The sequence below is a fragment of the Rutilus rutilus genome (genome assembly GCF_951802725.1).
Source record: "Rutilus rutilus genome assembly, chromosome: 3".
Classification (NCBI taxonomy): Eukaryota; Metazoa; Chordata; class Actinopteri; order Cypriniformes; family Leuciscidae; genus Rutilus; species Rutilus rutilus.
In genome coordinates, this window is record NC_140211.1 from 11666952 (window position 1) to 11692254 (window position 25303).

Here is a 25303-nt window from a genome sequence, read left to right on the forward strand (position 1 = left end):
AAGTAGCTTTTCTCTAGTTTAATTTGATGCTTTAGATTCATGCTAACTTCAAACCCATGCTAATACAGGTAAGTTACAATAAGTCATGGCTGTTAGGGGTGGGGATAGTTGTAACAGTTCATTAAAATGTTACAACCAACCGCTTATGATGATTCCAGTTATCAATCACATCCCCTGTTAAGACAAAATCACATAAGTTTTTTGTTGTGCATTGAGGAATTTATGTAGTATATGTTTCCATCATAGTTTATGCACATGTCTTATTATCAGATACTAGGATTATTCGCCTCAATAGAGCACATACATTGTTTTTTGTGCACATTTTTAGAACGTATGCACATCTCGGCATTTCCATCCAGCGTTTTTTGTATGCGATTTCCCAAAATTCACATAAAATAGGTGGATGGCAACATAGCTAGTGGGCGAACTTATGTGACAGGAATACAGCACACACACAAGCACAAACACAAACACAAACACACATGGCAATTGTTTTGTGCTAAATTTAAAGTCCTTAAAGAAATACAATGAGCAATTTAAAGTAACAAAAAACATTGTACTTGATTAAAAACTGATTCTTCAATAACATTCTTAGATTGTGTGGATCTTATTTCAGCAAATTAGCTCTCATTGTTACAACTTCCCCAGCCTGTGTTCCAACTCACCCCAGTAGTTTGACATTAACTCACATAATTTGTGATTGTGTTGTACATGTCCAAGAGAGTTATATTTGTAGCTGACAAATGTGGCTACAATTTACCAAATTTGGAGAGATATAGCACAAACAACCACAGAGTTACCGATGCTCAAACAAATGGTGTTACTTTCATCCCAGGTCTCCCCCTATACTGAAATATGCTAATATTACTCAATGTTCCATAAAATACACTATTATTAATGTTAGTATGTTTTTATTTTTTATTTTAAAGAAACTACGTCCATTCAGCGTGGAATGGAGTGACAGAAAAAAAATGACAGTAAAGTCTTCTGTTCCACATAGCAGTTCTTTTAAACTTTCTATTCATCAAATGATCCTGAAAGAAGGATCACGGTTTCCGCAAAAAAATATTAAGCAGCACAACTATTTTCAACATTGATAATAATAAGAAAATGTTTCTTGAGAAGCAAATCAGCATATTTGAATGACACTGAAGACTGGAGTAATGATGCTGAAAATTCAGCTTTGTATCACAGGAATAAAAAACAGGTATTTTAAATTGCAATATTATTTCACAATATTACAATTTTTTTGGTTTGTATTTTTGATACAATAAATACAGCCTTGGTGAGCAACAGAGTTCAAAAACAAAATCTTACCAAACCAAAACATCTGAGCGGTAATGTATAAAATATGTCTCAACTGTCAAAAAAAGACAACATGCAGTGTAGAGTCTCAAAGTGGACTTGCTTCTGCCAACAATAAAGGCCATGTCTACAACATATGCTACAATATCCCTTTATGCCTTCTATGGCTTGATGCATATATTATTTTTCCATCAAAAAAACTAATTAAATAAAAAAAACATTGACATACTTTCTAATCATTCAAATCCAGTCATTCCACATACTACAAATTCTTCTAAGCTAGCCACATTTTTTTTTTCTTAACACAGACTGTATGATGAAATGTAGAGTATGGACTCGCACATGTTTGAGTATAAAGTAAGACCTGGAAACTAGTTGCTTTTGGGAAATTATCTGTTGCAGAGAACAAGAACATTATATGACAAATAATGAATAATGTTTATGATATAATAATAATAATATAATGATTTCTTTCCTTATGCCTCTAACTAAATAAAAATGACAGTTTCCTGTCTGTGCTGGAGGATCACATCAATACTGTTTATAAATATGATTATCCTTCAACAATCATTATTTTAATGGCATATCGATTACCGAATAATCCACTGTCATGATGCTAATGCACATTAAATGATGTTGCTTGTACGGGGAGGCGGGGGGGTTCAGTTTTAGTTCAATAACCTGAATGTGAAATAATCTCAATGCATTTAACAAATAAAAGGACACTATCACAACATATTGAGACATAGACCTAAGTGTCACATGCAAGGTCATTTTGGACTTGTCACACTGCCACTTGACTTTATCTTCATCTTTGAGTTTATCTTTCTACTAAATCTCAAAAATCTTATGATCTAAAATGATATATTTCTATGCTTGAAAATAGTTTTAGTCAAAAATAAACTGCTCTGGACATGATAGTAAAGGAAAAACCTTTAAACCTGTTTAAATCAACAGTTGAGTAAATGCCTTATGAAGCTGAGTGCGAAGAGTTTCAATTTAAACAAAAGCTAGCAAATTTGAGAAAGATCATTTTTTAAATAGTGAGATAGGCACATGGGCTGTGGTAAGTGCTCAGAGCTTCATTTATCAACATTTGCAGGACCCTCCTATCAGCAAAAACATGCATCAAAAGTGTCTAATGAAGCTGCGAATGACTGTCCTTGAAGATGCGCTGCGCATCAAGTGGAACCGGAGAACTGAAAGTAAAACGGAAGTAAGCGAAGGTGTACTGTAGGTGACTCATAACAAAGCTCACTACTAGGCTACTATTACTACTACAAAAAGTGCTTGGCAGAGTAAACAAGCCCTCTGATACCGTTCATTGTTTAACTTTAACTAACTATACCACTCGGTAAACTACACCATGCTGCCTACACTGCAAACGCTCGAGCTTCGTTGTTTATAATGGGAGCGTTGCGTTCTAATTTTATAGCGTCGCGAAGGCTATATCGCTTAACTGGTGTCACTGCAGCTACGTCAGACTTTAAAAGAAACGTTAAACACGTGATACTGAATTTATTATGCATTTATAACAACAATACATCACAATGAAAAGAAAAATCGCATTTCTTACCACTTCTTAGTGCACTCTACGGTGAGTTCTTGAAAGGACGCGGCAAACTGAAACTTCGACGCTCTTTTTCCAGCGCGCTGAAGTCTCTTCCAAACCGAAGTCATGATTACAGCACTTGAATTAGACGATTCCTCACAGAAGAGATTGGTGAATTAAAAAGACATCGTGGGAATTGCTGTGTCACTTCGCCTAGCACCGATGTTTCAGGGATGGCAGCTCCGCGCGCCACCGCCGCCTCATAGATTACACACACACACACATGCTCCAAATGTCAAAGTGAAGATAAGCGCCGACAGATCAGAGGAAACATAACCAAACACTTGCGATGAACTGACATATCCTGCACTCCCATGGAAGAGTGGCTGGGAGAACAGAAATGCTGGGTCACCATTAGGCTATTATACATTCAGTCATTTATCCAACTGGCTTATTATTCAATTATCCAAGTGTTATGTTATGAAAAATAGCCTTATTGGACTATTATTGTAGCCCTTTTGATAGGCATATTAATATAATAGGGCTGAGGTTTTGATTCAAAAGTCCAATTACAGAAATGATTGTTTGCTTTATATGCGGTTTTGCAAGTTGTTTTCAAACTCCTTCCGGGAATTCTGGCCACAAACTCCAATTCAGATTTTGGGTAAACACTTAACAGTAATCTAATATAGCCTATAAAAATGGCCAAAAGACACCCGGCCCTGGAAAATGTACATCTTCCCCCTTTACTCAAAAAAAATAAAAAAATAACAAATATAAATATAGGCCTATACATTTTTTACATTTTGCATTTTTACATAATTTTGTCAGATATATACCTTAACCAAGTGTAGTGTTGTGTTATATAAATTCCTAATATTTTGCTGGTTTATTCAAACTTATAGGGTCATTAAAAACAAAAATCCTCTCCGAATATCAACACCGAACAACAACTTTTGGCCTCATGAAACAATTCAAGAAACAGCAAATATCATGAACTGTTTTGTGCTTAATTATTTTTCTGTTTCACAAAAATTTTAACTGTAGTGTACAAATGATACTATCAACATAATAATTTAGGTGAAACATTAATATATATATATATTGTTTTACTGTTTCACAGTCTGAAAAGAAAATTAGGCTGTTTATTGCCATGGGGTTCCAATGCACTGCCATGCATGTTAAATGAAATATAAAAATATTAAGAGGAGCAAAACATGTGATCGCGTGATAGATAGCACGATGAAGGGAGATCTGTGCTTTCTTACCTTGCCGTGGGAAGCAGTTTGTCTTGTTGAAGAGAATGGAGGTTGGCAGGGCTATTCAAAACACTCCGTTGAAGGTTGAAGGTCACCATTTGTGAGCAGTTTTTACTGTGCTTCAAACAATAGCAAAAAAACGCTTACTAATGTTAACAAGAGTGGAATATTATTTTGCATTACTTCTATATCTGATACAGTTGACTGTTAGGTCTTGTTCAGCACAGCACAGTCATACTGTTTGAACAATGTTTAGGTGTGGCAAAAACGGCAGGTATATTGTGCAGCAGGTAGCCTGATGTTATGCTATTATGATGACCTGAGATCAGTTTAGCAGACATTATGATCTGGGCTGATTCTAGATCAGTGTGAGTGCACAGGCTCAAACTTACCCTGCTGATCACAGTTTAGATTAGCTTTGGCCAATCCAAAACACCACATGGCAAAATAGGGTGCAAAATGGTCAAGTTGGTGCGGTTAACTTGTTCTATGAACAATTTCTCTTCTGACGTCCTTTCTGGGATATGACAACAGATTAATTAAGTCAGTTTAATTTGTTCATCAATCCAAGAATAACAGAGCGATGAAAGATGGATTGGGAAAGGAAAGAGAGAGATGAAAACTCACACGATCACGAATAAGGTTCCTGCTCACAGCTGTACACTTCCTGTTAATTGAGCGTGTCGTTGTCTCAGTATTTCCTGTTTTCCTGTAGCATTGACCTCTCCATGCCCAAGTACCAACTGCAGGAAACGTTCTAAAAAAAGACAAACCTAAACAAACCAGAGTGCCATTGGTATACATTTCTTAAAATACAGCACATTTCCATCCTTTAACCATTTCAGCCGTGAAGATCAAGATTTATAAAAATGTACACTACTGTTCAAAAGTTTGGGAATTCAATTGATCAAAAGTGATGGTTAAGACCCCCAAACTTTTGCACTGTATACTAATGATCTCATCAGCATAACGATTTGAGTGCAGCATGAATTTCTTAATTTCTCAGCAGACTCTGACCATTTCATTAAACGGGATTCAATAAGAGCAGCGCCCGAAATGACATGAACTTCAAATGTCTGCCAAGACCCGATAATCGTGTTCTCCAGCATGATTTGAGAATGATCCAAAGAGCATCTTGTGCTTCAAAAACATCTGACCTTCTGAACAGAGGAATCCTCAGCATGACACAAATGTACTTCACTAGTGACCTAGAAATATTTCTGATTCACTAAACATTTCTTTCTTTAAAACTTGAAATCTTAAATTCATTCGATTAGATCTTCAATCTATTTGTAACGTGCTTAATTTTTTTTTTTCTAGCAATTCTGTAAAGATAAATCAGATCAGCCAAAGTAACTGATTTGAACAATTACGAAACTGATCAAAAACTCTTGATCTGTCCTATTAGATACTCTGCTGAATTTTTTTATTTTTAGGGAGGACGTTTGAGACTTGCCACAAACCCACAGTCCTGATGTCCAATCTCTCATATGTAACATTCTAAGAGAGCACAGATTGACAACATGACCTTAATTTCACAGGAAAGTAACATTTCATGATCTTTTGAAATACATCTCTCTCTCTAGGAGTGGAAAACTACATTGTGGTAATGTTACTCCATCTGTTCAAGATCAGAGACAACATTTAAACCACCATGGTAAATATAGATGTGCATGTAACACCTGCTGACTGTCAGTCTGAATGAAAGAGCAGTTGACGGTGTGAAACCATTAGACACTGTGGTAAGAAGGTCATATGAATATACAGGCAAGCTACATTGGTGAAAAATGTGTGAACGCCATTTGAATGTTAAAAGTCTGATTTAATGAGCGCTGTACCTCATTCAAAGAACTGCTGAGGGTTTAAAACGTTTGAGGCCGGCGGGTTTAGGAAAATGTTTATGCTTCATGGTCCTCACAGTAAACAAGTGGGGAAGCCCCTATCATTTCTGCAACTCCTCTGGGAAGTTCACGTCACGCCTCTTACGGTCAAGGACTCGTGTACTGTGTTTGTTAACAGATGTCAGCAGTTTTGCCATTAGGATAATTTGAGGGGATGCAATCTTACTAATTTTCTATTTTTATCCTATATGCATTTGGTATTTTTAACCTTTCTTGGGTCTTAAAATGACACACAACCGTGTGAAAACAAAAGTGACTAAAAATGGGTTGATGTTTTATTACCCAGCACTGCACCAGTTTTACTTCAGTCCTGGCCTATATGCAACACACACACATTCTTGTACATCTATCTTTATGAGGACATTCATTGGCTTACCCTAACCTTACCCATCACAACTAAGTGCCTAACCCAAACCCTTACCCTAAACCTACCCTTAACTTAATTATAACCTTATCCCTAAAACCACGCCTTGACCCTCAAACAGGCCTTTAAAGGGGTCTCAGAAAGTGAGGACAGGCCAAAATGTCCTCACTTTACTCTCTTTGTCCTCACTCCAATGGTCTAAAACTCAAATTGGTCCTCACAAAGATAGTTGTACAAGTACACACACACACGTGTGTGCATAAGAAGCATGTAACGATTTTAAAATGCACCCTGCGCTTCAGCACAAGTAGGCTACTGCAGAATTGGACAGTAAATGACTGAAGACCATAATAGGAGTGTATGACCTCATTTGCAGAGTGTGTTTATGTCAGACTGGCAGAGGAGAGGCAGTGCTGGGCACAGATTCTGAGTCACCATCCCACACAAAGACACACACACACACACACCTGCTCCCTGTTGTAACTATGAAGAACAACATGTTAAACACGAACATCGCAATTTGAATAGATTTATTTTAAGAGGCAGAATGTGATACCAAAGGGATAGATCACCCAAAAATGAAAATTCTGTCATCATTTACTCACCCTCAGGTTGTTCCAAACTTGTAAAAATGTCTTTCTTCTGTTGAACGCAAAGAAAGATATTTTGAAGAATGTTTGTAACCAACAATAGTGGTGCACCATTGACTCCCATAATATGAGAAAAAAAATAAGTTGGCATTTAAAATTCTTACCAACCCCAAACTTTTCAACAGTAATTACACTTTAATCTTTTTCAAAAATATTGAAAATTAAACGCATATAATAAAGAATGAGTAAGTGTGCCCAAACTTTGACTAGTAGAATGTTTGACAATATTGGTTTTCAAATATTTATAATGAATAATAAATTCATAATCTTTTAATATATATTTTTTATAATCATATAATCTGCATTGTAAATGTAACTTGTTTATTAAACAAATTATAAATATAAATGCATGTACCACTCAGAACAATCCAAAGAGTATTGAAGAAAATAAACAAACAGGGCCACCTAGTGTTTGCCAGCTTCTAGTTATTAAAGCTACTATTGCATATTATAGAGGCACACCATTGCTGGATATCATTTATACTTTTTACAATGTCCAGTTTCATTATATCAGTTATGTAGTGCTAGTGGAAGTGGATGGACACAGATCCGGTTGCATACACATAAACCCCTTATGTTAAGATTGTGTCTTCAGTACTAGTCTAACCAACTAACGTTGAGTCAAAGGACATTCCAGTATCCAGTATCAAATTAGACCAATGTATGTTTTTATATAACTGACAATAAAACAGTTATGAACAGTCTTAAAGAAAAAAAATGTGGTGACCAAGTTGTAAGACTAGTCTTAGCCGTTTAAGTTTGGTCTTAGTGAAGGGGAAACTTTTTCTTTGGAGGTCGCCATGGGTGGCATGTCAAAGTTTGGTGGCAGCTCTACTGTTGGAGTGGCAGGTGATTCTGAGAAAGTAGGGGAGATTGTGGATATCGGAAGAGTGTAATGAGGTTCCTCTTCTGGACCTGCCATGTCCCCACTGAGCACAAGCTCATCCAAACCCACCCCCTTCAGCTCACCCAGCCACGTTGGTCCAGAGAAAAAATGCAGAATGGCTTGAACCTGCTGGAGTTCCCAGAAGCTTTCCAGAACGACAAGCAGGACAATCAGCCCAAGCATCAGGTAACCTAAATGATGATTCAATAAATGAATAAATTAGATCATGCATTGGTTTGTTGACTTAAATTAAAGAAAAAAATATGCTTAATCCAACATGTTTAAAAAAAAAAAAAAATCCTAAAAAGGAAGTGTTGGGACTTACAGGAGGTTGCTAACTCCAGCACCTGACGTGCTGCTTGGCTTTGCGTCCTCCCAGGCAGGTAGTCACCCAGTCCAGTCGTGCTGAGTGAGATAAAACAAAAATACAGCGACTCCAGGTAACTCCAGTGGTCCTCCAGCAGACACAGGGCACCAGCAGGTAGAAGAAAGAACAATGTCGCTGTGCAAAAGGCGAGGACACTGCAGTGCAGCAACGCAGCATGGTTGCGAGACAGTCCCCAGAAGACTTGAAGGTTCTGAATAGGAGTGTGTGTTACCCGGGGCAGAAGGGCACGAGTGAGGCAGGACAGCAGCAGCATGGTGAATGGGATGCCCACAAGACAGTAAACAACACAGAACACACGGCCCTCATCCGAAAGGGGCACAGTGGTGCCATAACCTGCAAAGAAATTATACAGTGCAAACTGTATAAAGTAGTGTGAAGATATCAGGGACTTGTATTTTGTATACTGGTATACTGGTAGACCAAATCAATGTCAAACAAATCAAATCGATTATCAGTCATTGTTTAGTTAAGATTGAATATAAAAATACATACATTAAAAACAAAAAAATAGATAAAGCTTGTATTGAGTGTGGACTGAAATATTAAGATAAAAATAATGTAAAAAATAAACTATAAATAAATCATGCATTTGCTAAGTTGACTGTATCCTTAAATGAATAAAAAATTTGAGTGATTTAACAAGTTTTAAAATTTATATATTTTTTGTATTGAGTGTGTAGACTTAAATATTGAGATTAAAATCAAGAAATAGGCTAGTTTTAACTATAAATCAAGCATGTATTTGGTTTGTTGATTAATTAAAGAAACAATATTCTTAAGAATAAATGAATTCCAAAGAATAAACAAACAAATGTTTTGTAGGCTACTGTGTGTGTAGACTTAAATAATATTTTTAATTATTTTGAACTAAACTATATGTGCATTGGTTAACTGTATACTAAAATAAGTTCTAAAGGATAAATAAATTCTAAAGGATAAACAATGTTTTGGTTTATTTTAAGGTGACATATTTACATTGTAGGCTACTTAGTCAAATGTACTGAGTAGCCTAATATTAATTAACTACTTACTAGAGTTCCGGTTATGGTTAGGGTTTGGTTGAGGGTCAGTTACTTGTAATTATGCATAATTTACTGCCATGACTACAGTAGGCTAAGTAGGTAGGCCTACATGTAGTAGCCTAACGTGTAACTACGCCCACTTAAAATAAAGTGTTGCCACGTTTTATACTGCTTGACTTACCTTAATATTTAAAATTATTTATTTTGATCAAAAGTAGGCTATATCGTGTATTGGTTGAATTGGTTCGAAATTAGAAAGAAAGAAAAAAGACAAATAAATAAATAAATAAATAAATGTTGAAATAAACTGTCGCATCTTGGTTGTAAACACCACTGTACACATTGACAATTCTGTTTATAATACATGACATTGGTCCACCACGTCCACGTCCGATAAGATAATATTAGATGCGTAATTATTTATGTGCGGTTATTATTAATGTTTGTGAATGGTGTTCAATAAATTCATAGCGGTAGTTTTCAATTTCAAACATCTTGACTGCTCACCTGTGGTCGTGAGGAAGGTAATGACGAAAAACAGCGACGACGTAAAGTCGAAGTTACATTCAGAGCTGTCGGATTTCAATGCGGCCACGCCACGTTTACTCGCAGAAAGCACGTTCATTAACAAACTGTCCAAACTGCTTTCCTCAACACACGGGTTCTCTGTCAAAAAAAGAGCTTTTAGTTCACGGACCTCTTGAACGAGTAAATTCTCCTCAGGTTGCTCCAATATCATTAAAACTACAGCACCGAGGATGATGAACAGGCCATACGCCATCATCATGAAGATGAACGCGTGAGCACGCAGAAAAGTCCGGGCTTTATCCGCAAAAATAGACATTACTAAACTAGTTTTGTTTGTGTATTCTCTTAGGATGGTAGGATATGGGGTGCTGCATGCGTAACCAAACCTGGGCTCTGACATGGAAAGTTCAACACCGCACTGAAAGTTTAATGCAACAGGTTTAGCAGACATCTGTGACACCATCAGCCTTCTCCTGGTCTAGTACAACAGAACCTAAACCAAACTTTATTGGTTGCCCCAACAGGTTGAAAAGTGAGATTGCACTTTAGTCCAGTTGTCATCTGAACATAACTTTATATCTTGAAGGATTTTTATTTTATTCTGACATTTAGTTGCTCACCATCCATGTTGCTTCTAACCCATTTGATTTTCTATGTAAAATTAAGACATTTTGAAGAATGTATAGAAAAGATGCAAAGAGTAACCAGGATGTTCATGTTCCATGTTGGCCCTCGGTCATGGAGGACCAATGTCCTGTAGAGTTTAGCTCAAACTTACCTCAACTCACCTGCCTGGAAGTTTCTAATCATTCTGATCATTTTCCTGTTGCATGAGCCAATTTCAGCCAAGCTTTAGATGTCGGAGAGAAGGCCTCACATTTGACTCTAGAATACTTTGGGATCCAGAGGAGTTCATGGTCGACTCAATGATTGCAAGGTGCCCCGGTCCTGTGGCTGCAAAGCAAGACCAGATCACCACCCCTTCACCAGTTTTTAACAGTTGGTATGAGGTGTTTGTGCTGATATGCTGTGTTTGGTTTTGGCGCTTTGCATTATGGACAAACATCTCCACTTTGGTCTCGTCTGTCCAAAGGACGTAGTTCCAGAAGTCTTGTGGTTTGTTCAAATAAAACGTTGTTGCCATTTTCTTTTTAGAGACGCAGCTTTCCCCTGGCAACCCTTCCAAACAAACCATTGTCCAGTCTTTTTTCTAATTGTACTGTCATGAACTTTAACATTTAACATGCCTACTGAGGCCTGAGTTTTTGCAGTTTCTCTGAGCATTGCACGGTCTAACCTTGGGGTGAATTTCTTGACCTTGGGTCTTGAATGTTTTCCATCTGTGAGTAATCTTCCACACTGTAGAATGATGGACTTCAAATTGTTTGGAAATGGCCTTGATCCTAGACTGATGGGCAGCAACAATTGCTTATCTAAGGTCATTGCCGATGTCTTTCCTCCTTGGCATTGTGTTGACACACACCTGAATGCCCCAGACCAGCAAACTACCAAAACTTCTGCTTTATAGAGTTGGTCACACTCACTGATGATCAGTTAATCAAAGATAAGCAGCGCCTGACAACTACTTACCCTCTTAATTCCTATGGACGCAGTAAGGGTGTACTTAGTATGTCAAGTTTTTGTTAAATAAACCTACCAAGGACCAGATGATTTATTATGTCCTGTCTGATACATAGAAATCAAAAGGGTGCACTTTCTTTTTCACATGACTATATTGTTGCGGACAAAAGGGTTCACTCGCAATACTTTTAGCATATAGTGTTGTGTTCCCTCACGAAACTATGCATTTCAACATGAGTGATTAAATGATGACCAATTTTATGGGTGAACTGTCCTTTTAAAAACATAATGCATTATATGAATTAAAATGTATAACGATTTAAGAATTATTCTCTAGAACAATGGAAACGTATCTCTTTTTTATACAACTCATTTAGGGTAATGCACAGTTTTTGCTTAATTAATTAAAGGGGATCATAAGGCAAATGACTGTTTAAATTTAACCAGGCCTAAAATGTTTAAATCTTTGGCATTATAAACAGTAGTTTAAATACAAAATAAAAATATCTTGAGTACATTAGATAATGTATTTATTTTTATAGGCCTACATCATTACAAAAAAGTTAAACATGTAAAAGAAAAAAAAGAAAAAAGTTGGAAAAAAATTACATACATAAATACCCAAATAAACAAGGCAATTGTATAGCAGTGTCTGTAGATTCATCCTGCTATAAATACAGTAAATATAATCTTCAACTCTATTTGGTTTCATGTTCTATTATACTATTTGCAGTAGATGCTGACATAACTATGAGAGAAGTCAAAGTTAATGATACTGATCAGAAGAGTTAGAGTAAAAACACCAGTTATTCATTCAAAATGTCCCCAAAATGATACGTGCCTTATTTGCATAGAGCATACAGAATTTTTCACCTGTAGTTACTAAGATGCAGTCAAATGATGAGATGTCACTGAGTTCACGTTTCTCTAAACGTCACATACGTCGCCCTTGGATTTTAAAGAGGCAGATGAAGCGAGTAATGGGAGCACGTCCAGCGGCGCACAGGTTTGCTGACCCTCCCGATGACCGGTAGCTTGTGGGCGTAGGCACGAGGTGGGAGGGAAGTAAGAGGCGGAGTTGGAGTAAAGCTCGTCTGGAAGCGGCGTCCCTGACAGCGTCGTCCCATCTGCCGCCCGCCGATGATGAAAGCGAATGCCGGAGGTCCAGCCTGAGGCGGCGGAAAACGGGCTTTAGGGAAAATATCTCGGGATTGGCTGGTTGAACGTCCTGGACGTGATGAGGATGACCTGGAACGTGAGACGGAAGATGAGGAGGAGGAAGAGCGGGCAAGAGATCTGCAAACACGGGACAAAAAGAGACCACCGGTGAGAAAATGCCTTTTGACCTTTTGAACCGTCGCTAAACAATTTTAAGCGTTTTAAATGACAAGACTTGCTAAAGTAGTGTTGGTCAGTATCATTTAAACTAGGGTTAGTTCACCCAAAAATGAAAATTCTGTCAGTAATTCCTCACCCTCATGTCGTTCCAAACCCGTAAGGCCTTCGTTCATCTTCGGAACACAAATGAAGAGCTTTTTGATGAAATCTGAGAGCTTTCTGTCCCTCCATTGACAGCAACGTCATTGCAACTTTCAAGGCCCAGAAAGGTAGTAAAAACATTGTGAAACAGTCCATGTGACTACAGTGGTTCAACCTTAATATTATGACGTGAGGAGAATACTGGTGTGCGCAAACCCCCCCCCAAAATAACGACATTATGCAACAGAACGTCGGCTTTACCACCTTTCTGGGCCTTGAAAGTTGCAATGACGTTGCTGTAAATTGAGGGACAGAAAGCTCTCAGATTTCATCAAAAAGCTCTTCATTTGTGTTTCGAAGATGAACGAAGGCCTTACGGGTTTGGAACGACATGAGGGTGAGGAATTACTGACAGATTTTTCATTTTTGGGTGAACAAACCCTTTAAGGCAAGACTTAAAGGTCAAAAGGTCAACAGAGTGCAACAGCGCCTGCCTACTTTTTCAGTGGCCTTGGTTCTGGAAGAATTTTTCCCATTCATTTTCCCCAAAGGGATTAAAAAAAAAAAAGTCTTTGTTAAAGCCATTAACCAACCAGTAACGAGGTGAATTACAATCTTACAAACAAACTTTGATTTGAATTTTTTTTTTTATAAAATCAATATCAGAAAAGGGTAAAAGACAAAACTGGCACTAAATGTTTTTAATAAGGGAAAGGGCTCAAAATCGTTCAAATCAAAACCGATGGAGATATGTACTTTTGATTTAAAGATGTTGATATCAATAGGAAGACTGACTCTGTTATGACATCTTTTGGTGCAATTTGCTTGGGCAACTCTCTGATTGGTGGAGAGTCAATCAGAATGGAGAATTGGTGATTAGTTTTATAAGTTATCATTAACAATCATGGAAAAACATTAATAGGAGTTTTACTTCCAGAACCTGACTGTTGCACTCAAGTGGTTTGACTCGTACCTCCCCGGGGTGGTGGCAGCCAGACTGGGTGGTTGTGGCTCCGTACGTGGGCTTCCATCTTGCCGTGGGCTTATGTTCATACTGGCCGTGAGTTGGGGCATTTTGCGTGTACTCTCCAGATTAGGGGCAACACTCGCTGGCTCTTTCCTGCCGTCTAGCGGTTGGCAGGGACCTGCAGGCGGAGCGCCAGCTAGTGGCGGGTCAGTGCTGAAGCGTACAGCCAGACTGTCTCCAAAAAAAGAGTAAAGTTCACAGTACATGGCAGGAAGAGATACAGGAGTCCACTCCTCCCATGGGCAGCCAGCTCCACCTGCTTGTAGATGACTTGCAATGCCGAGAGGAGGTTCAGAAAGGGGTTCAGGTGGTGGGCTGAGGCCAGGTGAGCTTTCTCTGAACCCCACAGCCCCTGAGGCAGTGCCCGGTAGAGCAGCAGCACCTCCTTCTGTTGCTAAGGTCAAACTGAGTGCCTTCATCTTCAGCAAACGTTCTACCGCCACCTTCAGGCAGGAGATAAAGTGGTCAATTGAGGTTTAGATGAGAGACGTTAGGGCTGGGCTAATAGACTGTTGTTTACAAGATAGGGCTGCATAATTAATCAAGATTTTGATATGACTTCTACAGGCTGCAATTTAATTAAATAAATCTATGCGCTTCTTGCTTCAGAATGAAGCGCGGCACTGTGTTCTTTTACACGCAAGCAGCTCATACATCTAGTGTTCTCAGTGTCTTAGAGGGGTTTGGTTTGCACTAAATGCTATTACACAAAACCTCCATCTTTGCAAGCGCTGAGTTTGTTTGGGTCGATTATAATGTGCATTTGGAAACACAAAATGGGCCAATCATCTTCCCAAATTTGTAATAATAGACGATTATACATCGGATGTTGTTAACAAAAGAGAAGCTTTAAGAGCTCGCCATGGTTTTCCACCAAAATAAAAGCTTAATGTAGAAATTAAGACAGCTATGAAATAAATATTAGTATTGTCATTTTACAGATTGTAAATTAAAATATATATTTTTTTCTGAAATACAATTTTGTTTTGTATTTCACAGTGACCCATTACAATAGTAATATTTCTTGTTTAATATGTTAATTTAGTAGTAATAATAATAATTATATTATTTCACAGTAAAATTCTTATTTTGATATGTAATAACTTAAGCCAATTTAAAGTAATGTAATTTAATAAAAATAATAACCATAATAATAATAATAATAATAATGAGTACAATTCTTTATCTATTATATATTTATATATTTTAAAATAAAATGTTTTGGCTTCATATTGTAATCATTTTTATTATTATTTTATTTTATAGTACGATTATTATTATTATTATTATTATAATTATTATTATGTAGTCATATAATTTTTTTTACAAAATGGCCAAATTGTGCAGCCCTAATAGAAGGAGTCATGGAGACTGCATACTGCATTTCAAAATGTACTTCACAATGTACTTGAATAAATCAATGAATGTATATCAACATCCTGAAAGAAACTCGCGCACCATAGTCAATGTCTAAACTATTTTACTTACCAGAATGGCTCCATAGACTTTGTGGCCGTCTGCTTTCACCTGAGCGTTAGACACAGAGTAATCATCTAACACAGCTTGTAAATTGGCCCAGTAGGCAGGGAGGTGCGGATACAGCACGCGTTCAACAGCCTGTGGCAAACACACACACACAGTATGACATTTAGGAGTAAGAAGTGTATTTGTGGGTGTTGTGCTGTCTGCGGTTTACCTTCCAGCCGAGAGCATGCAGACCCACGACAGCGCCGTAGTGGGAACAGAGAGGTCGAACCGGGTCAGAAAGAACTTTCTGCAGAGACAGAAGGATCTGATGGTACAGCCCACTCACAAGATCACCATGTGTCCTACAAGTCAACATGGGGAAAAACACCGGTCAAACCACTTTTATGAAATGGGTAAACTGAATAAATTAAATATTATTTTACTGTAGGATGCTCAAGAAATACCAGAAAATATGGCTGAGTAGAAGGGCTGCGTAGTCTCTCAGGGTCCAGTGATCATTGAGAGGGTTTATGGAGGCAGCCAGAGGCTCCAGGATGCAGTACATGACACTAGACACCAGACTTCGCACATATGAGCCCAGATACAGGTACGGGTTCTGCACCAAACTCTTCACCATGTGTAATAGCCTGTTTAACTGGTCCAGATCATGACTTACCGACTTTACCTAAGAAAAAGAGAGAATCATAGGCCCTGTTTACACCTGGTATTAAGATCGATGGTCGATCGGATCACAAGTAGACGAGGGAGACACATTCCTGTTTACACCTGGTGTTTTAATCAGTCTCTTTTGTCCACTTTCAACCACTTCTGTCCTGATTTCTATGAGGAGAGAGTCTATGGGTGGGTAAATATATGGGCTTTTTCAGATCTTTCAATCTAATGGACAAAATAAGCTCATGTAATTTACATAAGAATGCGCCCGGAGACGACGGAAAAACATACGGAGAGCAGCAGCTTTCATTTCTGCTCCGACAGCCGCAAGACCAGCCGAACGCTGTGAGTGTGTGTTAGAAATCAGGAATGGTGAGAGAACATTGAGCTTGGTATATTTTTCCAGAGGTGGACCGTAACAAAGTACATTTACTGTACTTAAGTACACTTTTTGAGTATCTGTACTTTACTTGAGTATACATTTTTCTGGAAACTTTTTACTTTAACTTCACTGCATTTGAAAGACAAATATCGTACTTTTTACTCCACTACAATTCTGTCAAGGTCCTTGAGTAGAAAGTAGTAACGTCAGTCAGGGGATGATTTTGGTTGCAGGGGTTGCATTTTGGTCGGGTTGACGTCAGAACCCGGTGTCAGATTGACGTCAACATCCTAGGTCAGACAGACGTTGGATTTTGGTTGGAAATGAAAGTCGGGTTGACGTCAGAACGTTGAATGTCGGTTTCTCCAGATTTTCGTTTTCAACCATAATACAACGTCTGTCCAACGTTGGAGATTAACGTCAATCTGACTTTGGATTCTGACATCAATCTGATTTTCATTTTCAACGTTGGGTTTGGTCTTCTAAATGCGAATTTTGTCATTGTTTTGGAGCACACTAGCTTATAGATAACAGTAAGGCTAACATAATCATGCTAAAATCCAAAAAAACTATAGGGCACTATTTGAGGGAACAGCCATTTGGGTGTCTGAAACCATTGTGGACGTTGTTGAGTGCACTTATTCAATCTCACATTCAATCCCACTACTGGAACGGTGTTCTAGAAATAAATTTGACATTGATATGAGGGTAGGTACTAGGTAGGCAGGTATAGATTCAGAGGCATAAGGTACAGTAAGTATTGCATACAACAATGCAACAATAATAAAACAATGCATTGACATTTACTTTTTAATTTTGATACTTAAGTACTTTTAAAAACGAGTACTTCTGTACTTTTACTTAAGTAAAAGTCTTTACAACTTCCAAAGAATAATCAGTCTTTACAACTTTTACTTGTAACAGAATGTAATATTTGACCAGTAGTATCTAATAATAATAATAATAATTCATTACATTTATATAGCGCTTTTCTCGGCACTCAAAGCGCTTTACATAGAAGGGGCAATCTCCTCAACCACCACCAATGTGCAGCATCCACTTGGATGATGCGACGGCAGCCATATTGCGCCAGAACGCCCACCACACACCAGCTTACTGGTGGAGAGGAGACAGAGTGATGAAGCCAATCAGTATATGGGGATGATTAGGAGGCCATGATGGACAGAGGCCACTGGGCAAATTTGGCCAGGATGCCGGGGTTACACCCCTACTCTTTCGAAAGACATCCTGGGATTTTTAATGACCACAGAGAGTCAGGACCTCGGTTTTACGTCTCATCTGAAGGACGGTGCTCTTTGACAGTATAGTGTCCCCGTCACTATACTGGGGCATTAGGACCCACACAGACCACAGGGTGAGCGCCCCCTGCTGGCCTCACTAACACCTCTTCCAGCAGCAACCTGGTTTTCTCAGGAGGTCTCCCATCCAGGTACTAACCAGGCTCAGCCCTGCTTAGCTTCAGTGGGCTACAGGGTGACATCTGTGCTTTCACTCAAGTAAGGAAGTTGTGTACTTTGTCCACCTCTGCATTTTTCATCTTCAAACCAAACTTGGGTCTCCAGTCGACAAAGTTTACATCCCGTCTGGCTAGCGCACTTCTCATAATGTTTACACATTAGGTCAGTAGACGGAGAGTAGACGGTCTTTTGTGGCTGTTTGAACACATTCGACCACATGAGAGTTTAAACTACGAAAGCAATCCGGTCGAATGCGTTTTCTACTACCTCTGAAAGTGGTCAAAAAAGTGGACAAGCTCAAAACTTTTTAGACCCCGTTAACACCTGTATTTAGCGACTTCCACTTGTTATGCGATCGACCAAAACGCATCATAATACCTGGTGTAAACAGGGCCATAGATTCTAACATGGTTCAAGTGGCCAGTGGTCATGTAACAAGATTCACTAAGTTTTACAGCAATTACAAAAAAGGCATTATTTACACAAGGTAAAAATTAATAAATGCATTTTTACATCCTGGACAAAACGTACCCCACTGATGACGTAAACGAAGTAAGGCAGGAGGGCAGCGATCTTTGAATTGGACTGGAGGTCTAGCAAAGCCACCTGATGGACAAAGTAACACATTATTATACTAGCAAAAGAAAACAAAACTGCACAGTATCAGCTGTGCTCTGATGTATATTTTAATGTTTAAAATTTACATTAGTGAAATAAAAGCACTACAGTAAAGTACAATTTCTTAAAAATTATTACAATTATGACTGTTTTCTATTTTAATACATTTATCCCTGTGATGCAAAGCTGAATTTTCAGCATCATTACTCCAGTCTTCAGTGTCACATGATCCTTCAGAAATCATTCTAATATACGGATTTAATGCTCACAAAACATTTCTACCAATAATACTAAAAAAAAAATTACTGACCCCAAACTTTTGAAAGGTAGAGTAGGTACCTTCATGAGATGTGGGTCCTCTCCTAAAATGGCTCGTGTTATTTGTTGGTAATACTTCAGGAGATCCTCTGACAGAGACTGAACCGCAGTGGGCACTAACAAGAAACAAGCTGTTATGTTATAATAAAACCAACACAGAATAGAGCAGAGAGATATTGAATATTTACAGTATATTATTTTGATGATGATGATAATTGATAATGTGCCCTTTTAGATAGATTCAATACTGTATTTTGTAGTATATAATGGTTGCGTTTATATTAGGGCATTTAGATTAAATGTATTATAATTAATTAATTAAGGAGTTTCACTACATATAAAAAGCCCAGACCTGATACAAATGAAAATTAATTTTAAAATAATTTTAAATAAGCAGCAATTCAAATATTTTGAGGTTTACCTGTGCCTTGAGATTCTAGATTGCCTTTCCCATCAAGATATGACACATTCACTGCCGATGAGACAAAACAGACTACATGAATCTTTTTAAAACTTGCAAGATCATAAATTTTAGTAAATTTCACTGATACCCGCCTTACCTCGAACCAGCGTTTCCGCACAGCCTTTAGGGATGTTGGTAGCAAGTGCCAACTCCACCAGATTTACCTCCCGATCCTCTACAAAGAAAAGCTCTCCCTCCTTCAGTGGACGGAACGGTAAGGCGTCTTGCGCACCGTAGCCGCAAACTGTCTGTAATATGTACAGCAAGTGTAATGTTGCTCTCCATATGTTAAAGTGTATCAAACAACACCATAATGCACGTTTACATTAAAAAACAAATTCAAAGAGATACCTCAGTATTGCTCCACCGTAGTGCTCTATTGAAGTCTTCCACGCATAGTTTCCTTCTCTTTGCATGTCTCATAAACTGTGAGCTGTTCTGTAGAGGGAAAAACAGATGAAATGTACAAACTTGGGTTGCTTCTTTGCAGAATATTCGACATCTTTCCTTCCAAATACTTGTTTAGAGGAATAAAACACAGCCAAAACATCAACAAAAGGGATAGTTCACCCAAAAATGAAAATCAGCCCATGATTTACTCACTTTCAAGTCATACTATGTGTATATAACTTTCTTCTTTCAGACGAATACATTCGGAGTTATATTAAAAAAACGTCCAGGCTCTTCCAAGCTTTATAATGGCAGCGAATTGCTGTTTCTGTTTTGAAGTCCATAAAAGTGCATCTATCCATCATAAAAGTGCTCCGCACAGCTCCGGGGGGTTAATAAAGGGCTTCTGAAGCGAAGCGATGCGTGTGTGTAAGAAAAATATTCATATTTAACACGTTACAAAGTAAAATTCAAGCTTCCGGCCAAACGCAGTCTACTTACGCAACTTGTGATCATGGTGTAAAATATCAGCAGTGCGTCGCATTACTCGCATAAGTTGCGCTTTAGACTTAAGTGGAGTCAGTATGTTTGTTTGGCTGAGCCTGGAAGTTATTTATTTAACTTTATAAAGTTTTAAATATGGATATTTTTCTTACAAAAACGCATTGCTTCGCTTCAGAAGGCCTTTATTAACCCCCCGGAGCTGTGTGGAGCACTTTTATGATGGATAGATGCACTTTTGTGGACTTTCACTATCATTATAAAGCTTGGAAGCTTTTTTTTATTATATATAGCTCTGATTGAAGAATGTCATATATACACCTAGGATGGCTTGAGGGTGAGTAAATCATGGGCTGATTTTCATTTTTGGGTCACATTTGACAGACAGAAGCGCACATCAACACAGCTTTAAAGCAATGGATTGGTGTATAAAAGCAGGCACAAAACGAAAAGCATTCATGATGAATGATGTCAAACAATAGTCATAAAAGCTTCAGATGGAAACTTTCTTAAATAACAGCACATATCAGAATTGCTTTAAAAGAATATTCAGACACGTGCATCATGTATGGGAACATGCAACGCTTGCACAACATCTGCAAATGACAGACGTCATCATGTAAGTGGAAAAGCTTGCACGGAACAAAAAGCTTTATACGGTAACATGCAATGCATGTCAATATAATGTATTATAAACCCCAAGATGAAAACATGAACTGATATGTGACCTGTGTTGCCTCTCTGAGTCGGTAACACACATCCTCAGCCAGCAGAGCTGCCACCTCTTCGCTGAGCTCCACTCCGGTGCTCTCGGCCATCAGTTTGATGGATTCCCGGGGCATCTCGGCGAAGCGCCGTTCCTCCGCCATCTTCCCCTTAGAGAGATCACTAAATAAATACGCTAGTATTTAAGTACATTAAAGGTTTAGAGCTAAAGCGGCAAGAATGCGTGGCATCATCAGTCTCTATTCAACTCTCCTCGCTAGGCTGCCTTAGCACACTTGTAATAAAAATGGGGTTAAAAATCATACACCGTACCTTCTTATTGGCGATTGGTGACGTATCAGTTCATAAATGCAAGGTACTTTCTATTTAACTAGCGTTATGTGCCTATATTAGCACAAGCAGCTAAACTCTTCAGTCTCCAGACTGTTTATATACAACACACTGGTGAACTTGAAGGAAGCGCCTGATTGGCCGTGAGCTTCACGCATGCGCACGCATTCTTACGCTGGCGGTTTTGATTCAACGTAGCAACCGAGTCTTTTGAATCGGTTCAGTAAAGATCGTTGACCCCTTCCTTTCGCAGTTTGCATTTTCTGCCAGGTTGTCCACAAGTCATTGCGGAGAAGGTAAAGTGCAGTTTACTTAAATTATATTTTGAAATAAGTCTTAAATTTGACATTTTCCCTTAAGACTGATCAGAAATTATAATAGTTCATTGCAGTCAGCAAATTTCCTTTGGCATAAATTTAGCCCATGAACAGCTGAAGTGTGGCCCAGATTAGATAGTTTGCCAGCCCACTTCATTTTTAGCCAGAATTTCACTCATAGTGAGCCAAATACAAACAAGTGTGGCATGTGAAACCTATTATCCATTTAGACATTCATAACTGTTTTTTCAATTTATAGTTATATATCACCTTTAAGAGGGTCCTGGGACCAAAGCTTGAAAAACCCTTCAATAATGTCCTTATATCATTCAAGCAGTAATTCTATTTCCACTACGTGCTGAAAGGTACAAATTACTAAAACACTTTATTATTCCCAAATTAAGTAGCCTAATAGTTTCTATAATCCTTACCTAAACTTCACAGTACTACATACCAATAACTGCAGTTTAAACAAAGCAGCTTTCAAATGTTCACAATTTGTCACATTTCTAGAAAAGACAAAAGCACAACAAATCCTTTTAGGAAGTTTTATTGAGATCCAAAGATGCTGACGTTACTAAAATAACTTAGGTCATTTAGTTTAAAAATCATTTACTTAAAACATTCATAGTCAAATCAGTCATACACACACACCAGTAAAATAAAGTCCCAATTACAGGCTTAGTTCAGTCTGTCAAAAATAAGTGGCCTCTGAAGTACAAGACAGACTTGAATTAAGATAAAGCAAACACTTGAGAATCAGTCTCAAAAGCAGTTAAAAACAAGTGGCATAAAGACTGTACACTTACTAATAAAAACAAGTTAAATATAAATTTGGCACAGTACAGTCACAGTTAAAAGTTTATAGCGGTTAACTTCTGGGATCCCACCACAGGATTCACACTAGAGCGTCTTGAGGACCAGCATTGGTAGCTTTCTCCAACATCTGGAGCCTGAGGGCCAGAGGTAGCAGCAGGTCATTCAGATGTTGGCTGCTGAAGGTGAACGCATTGTTGGCCACCGCTTCCACTGACGGTGGCGTGATCGGCCCAGAGCCGTCGGGGAACACCGGCGAGGTCAAAGCGGATGGAGGCGGAGATGGAGACGAACACATGTCCGAGACTGGCGAAATGGATCCTCCATTGGGCATCTGATGAGGCCAGGATGTGCGGTTCAAGTTGACGCCTTTGATTGTATTGGGAAGCCCGTGCTGGAACCGGCAACGGGTGCCATACAGACAGAAACCAAAAGCGCTAAAGGTGCGACAGAGGGCACCGCGAGGCTTCCACTCTTGGGATTGTGACGGAGACGGCCAGGTTCGCTCTTCCTCCCCACCGTCTGATTCAGAGCCACCCTCGACATGAAGGAAATGGCATCTGGTGCCGAAAGGGCAAACCCCAAACGCACGATAGGTACGGCAGGGTACATTCCTGCGCCGGGGACGGACGGCCCTTTGCTCTTTAAGGTTGTGCACAAACAGACAACGCGTGCCATAAACGCAGTAGCCGGCGGTGTGGTAGGTACGACACAGCTCGGTTTTGTACTTGGGATGGCGGGAGGGTACATGGAGATCGTGAAGGCCGTGGGCAAACTGGCAGCGTTCGGCATACTTGCAGGTACCCGTCTCAGCATAGCGGCTGCACAGTTCGGTCTTGTAGCGAGTGGAGCAGAGCCAGGGGGTCATCGGAGGGGATGATGGAGACTCAACCAGGGGAAGCAAAGCCTCGGCAAGGGACAAGCTCCCTCGCCCTAGACCCTCTGTCTCAGGGAAGAAAGCCTCATTCAGGCCTTCAGTAGGGAACAGAAACAGGTCATCTTGACTGGTCTAGAATGAAAGGAAAGAATTCTTTTTTAGAGTTTCAAATGATAATTTCACCATTGACTGGAAGCATAGCAAACATTCAGTCATCATATGAATATGCACTGCACCACTGCCTAGAAACCACAGTACATTTATTTTTATTAGTCATTTTAACATTTGGTTAACACCTAGTACACAAGTAACATTGCACCAACAGGTCTACTAACTCTCATTAGAGTGTTAGTAGAGTATAGTAGACTGGTAGGGTTAGAATAAGTTGACATGCAGTTACAAAGTTACTTATAGGCAGTAGGGTGTCTGTTGTAGGAGCATCACAAGAGTTAACAGTTTAATATTCTAATGAGAGTTAGTTGACATGTAGTTGTAAAGTTACATAAATCAACAGAATGTTCAAAGGGGCCCATCTAAATAGTATTACCACATTTTAACTAGAAGTTGTAATAATATTTTCAGTGACTCCCATTACAGTTAGGCTACTCACAGCATTTTGCTATGTGAAAGACATTTTAATAATAGATCAAAAGAAGTGGTGCCATGCATTCATCTTAAAGCAAGACAAATAAACAACTTACCTCAAACATTGCTGTGCGTTTTTGGACTGCTTTACACAACTCAACGGCAGCTCAGGAAAACGAGGGCTGTGTCGTTCAAAAAATAACGTTAACGCAACCAAGACACCTGACTGACCTCTGGACAAACACTCGACTCCTTGCTTTATCCCAGATGGAAGACGCGGACTAAACCCTGTGACTGGCAAGTACCACGTAACGACAAATGTTCAGCCTTTGGTTTTAAAGCCGGATTCCGTTCCCGCGTGCCATTTAAAATGTGAATCAGCTGTGAAGCCTGACCATTCGAATCAGCCAATCAGGTTTGACGAAAGCGGCCGTCAATCTAATTTGGAAGCGATGATGCTTTTGTCTGCTGCGTGCGGGTGTTTTGAGTTTGATCAAATTTGGGATATCGCCGCTGCCTTGTAGGATTTACTGGAATAAACATTTGACAAGGAGCTTGTTAGCCGACTTCAAAGAGCAACCTCTGAATATACAAGCAGGCCCATCCTGTATCAAATACCGCATCACACCTCGAGCTGTTAATTGAGCGTTTGTCTGTCAGTCTTTGTGTTATGCTTATTGTGAGGCTTTAGATGAGGATGTACATTTACTCCAGTCCGCACACAATAAGCAATCGAGCAACTGATTCGAAAAGGAAACAATAAAAGATCAACTTAATAGGAGATATTTGAAAATAAAAACATTTAAAAAAAAAAAATCAATTGGCTAGTTAAATAGAATATTTTTAAAATTGAAACCTTCGACTGAATGGATGAGCCTGTGGCCTTAAATCATAATTGATTTTTATATTAATGCGCTTTGTTGCTTGACCACCCCTAATAAACCTAACTGTTAAAGATTTTAAATCAGCTAAGCAATAGAGGCTGTGATGTATATATTTATTTTTCATACAGTAGCCTACAGTTCATTCAGTGATATACCTCATGTTTAATTCACACAGCACATTTTCCACAGTTTTGTCACAGGAATGGTTTTTGTTTCTGTGGAAATAACTATGCATTTCAACGTTACATCGTTTAGATCATTAAAAGTTACAAAATCGTACAAACATATTGAACCGACGGTATGCCCGCAGACACCCTTTAATTTTTGTAATGTCAAACCAGTATTTGTCCATAGCAGACACACCGTTCATTTTTTTCACACCAAAATATTATTTCCCCCTGTATTGGTTTCATCTCCTTAATTTGTTACTTGAGGTTCTGAATTAGGACTGTTTGGACCTGAGAGTGACCTGACCATGTTTGTAGTTTTTAACACTTTTTTTTATTCATGTTTGTAGTTCTAGATCCCCCAAAGCGT

The 25303-nt window shown here is 38.7% G+C and overlaps 4 protein-coding genes across 7 annotated transcripts in view; all 4 read right to left on the reverse strand.

Annotated features, from left to right (window-relative positions):
• The window catches only part of ehbp1l1a (EH domain binding protein 1-like 1a), a 42096-nt gene extending 37323 nt beyond the window's left edge, over nt 1–4773 (reverse strand). The window contains exons 1-4 of the mRNA XM_084404883.1: nt 4744–4773; nt 4509–4633; nt 4126–4235; nt 2882–3025 (exon numbers count right to left, since the gene is read on the reverse strand). Of these exons, the coding sequence (XP_084261009.1) occupies nt 2882–3025; nt 4126–4214 (233 nt within the window). The 5' untranslated portion in view covers nt 4215–4235; nt 4509–4633; nt 4744–4773. The remainder of the gene's footprint in view (nt 1–2881; nt 3026–4125; nt 4236–4508; nt 4634–4743) is intronic.
• A 2564-nt stretch (nt 4774–7337) lies between these two features.
• Nucleotides 7338–10329, reverse strand: kcnk7 (potassium channel, subfamily K, member 7). Its single transcript, XM_084405254.1, has 3 exons — nt 9835–10329; nt 8243–8638; nt 7338–8108 (listed from the first exon to the last, which is right to left on the reverse strand). The coding sequence occupies exons 1-3, from the start codon at nt 10316–10318 to the stop codon at nt 7777–7779; spliced, it is 1212 nt and encodes a 403-aa protein (XP_084261380.1). The 5' UTR covers nt 10319–10329; the 3' UTR covers nt 7338–7776.
• A 1620-nt stretch (nt 10330–11949) lies between these two features.
• Nucleotides 11950–21432, reverse strand: taf6l (TAF6-like RNA polymerase II, p300/CBP-associated factor (PCAF)-associated factor). 4 transcript variants are annotated; one of them, XM_084403712.1, is made up of 12 exons: nt 21270–21432; nt 20960–21106; nt 19692–19778; nt 19438–19588; nt 19299–19349; nt 18899–18993; nt 18473–18547; nt 15874–16094; nt 15639–15771; nt 15431–15559; nt 13889–14385; nt 11950–12684 (listed from the first exon to the last, which is right to left on the reverse strand). In XM_084403712.1, exons 2-12 carry the CDS (start codon nt 21098–21100, stop codon nt 12393–12395), a joined length of 1872 nt encoding a protein of 623 aa, XP_084259838.1. In that variant the 5' UTR covers nt 21101–21106; nt 21270–21432; the 3' UTR covers nt 11950–12392. The 4 variants fall into 4 exon arrangements, with proteins under 4 accessions (XP_084259838.1, XP_084259836.1, XP_084259837.1 ...); XM_084403710.1 differs by having other exon boundaries at nt 11950–12732; XM_084403711.1 differs by having other exon boundaries at nt 20960–21132; nt 21270–21407.
• A 706-nt stretch (nt 21433–22138) lies between these two features.
• cth1 (cysteine three histidine 1) lies at nt 22139–24219 on the reverse strand. The gene is made up of 2 exons (XM_084405662.1): nt 23999–24219; nt 22139–23429 (listed from the first exon to the last, which is right to left on the reverse strand). Exons 1-2 carry the CDS (start codon nt 24005–24007, stop codon nt 22503–22505), a joined length of 936 nt encoding a protein of 311 aa, XP_084261788.1. The 5' UTR covers nt 24008–24219; the 3' UTR covers nt 22139–22502.
• Between the last annotated feature and the right edge of the window lie 1084 nt (nt 24220–25303).

Excerpts from the sequence above, each read along its gene's own strand:
- kcnk7 (XM_084405254.1), bottom strand. The coding sequence starts at position 10,318 with ATGGTGTCACAGATGTCTGCTAAACCTGTTGCATTAAACTTTCAGTGC. Across the intron at positions 8,639-9,834 it reads TACCTTCCTCACGACCACAG|GTTATGGCACCACTGTGCCC; the intron begins GTGAGCAGTCAA and ends ATTTCTTTGCAG. Across the intron at positions 8,109-8,242 it reads GCTGGAGTTAGCAACCTCCT|GTTACCTGATGCTTGGGCTG; the intron begins GTAAGTCCCAAC and ends ATCATCATTTAG.
- taf6l (XM_084403710.1), bottom strand. The coding sequence starts at position 21,100 with ATGGCGGAGGAACGGCGCTTCGCCGAGATGCCCCGGGAATCCATCAAA. Across the intron at positions 19,589-19,691 it reads TACGGTGGAGCAATACTGAG|ACAGTTTGCGGCTACGGTGC; the intron begins GTATCTCTTTGA and ends TACATATTACAG. Across the intron at positions 15,772-15,873 it reads CTACTCAGCCATATTTTCTG|GACACATGGTGATCTTGTGA; the intron begins GTATTTCTTGAG and ends GTTGACTTGTAG.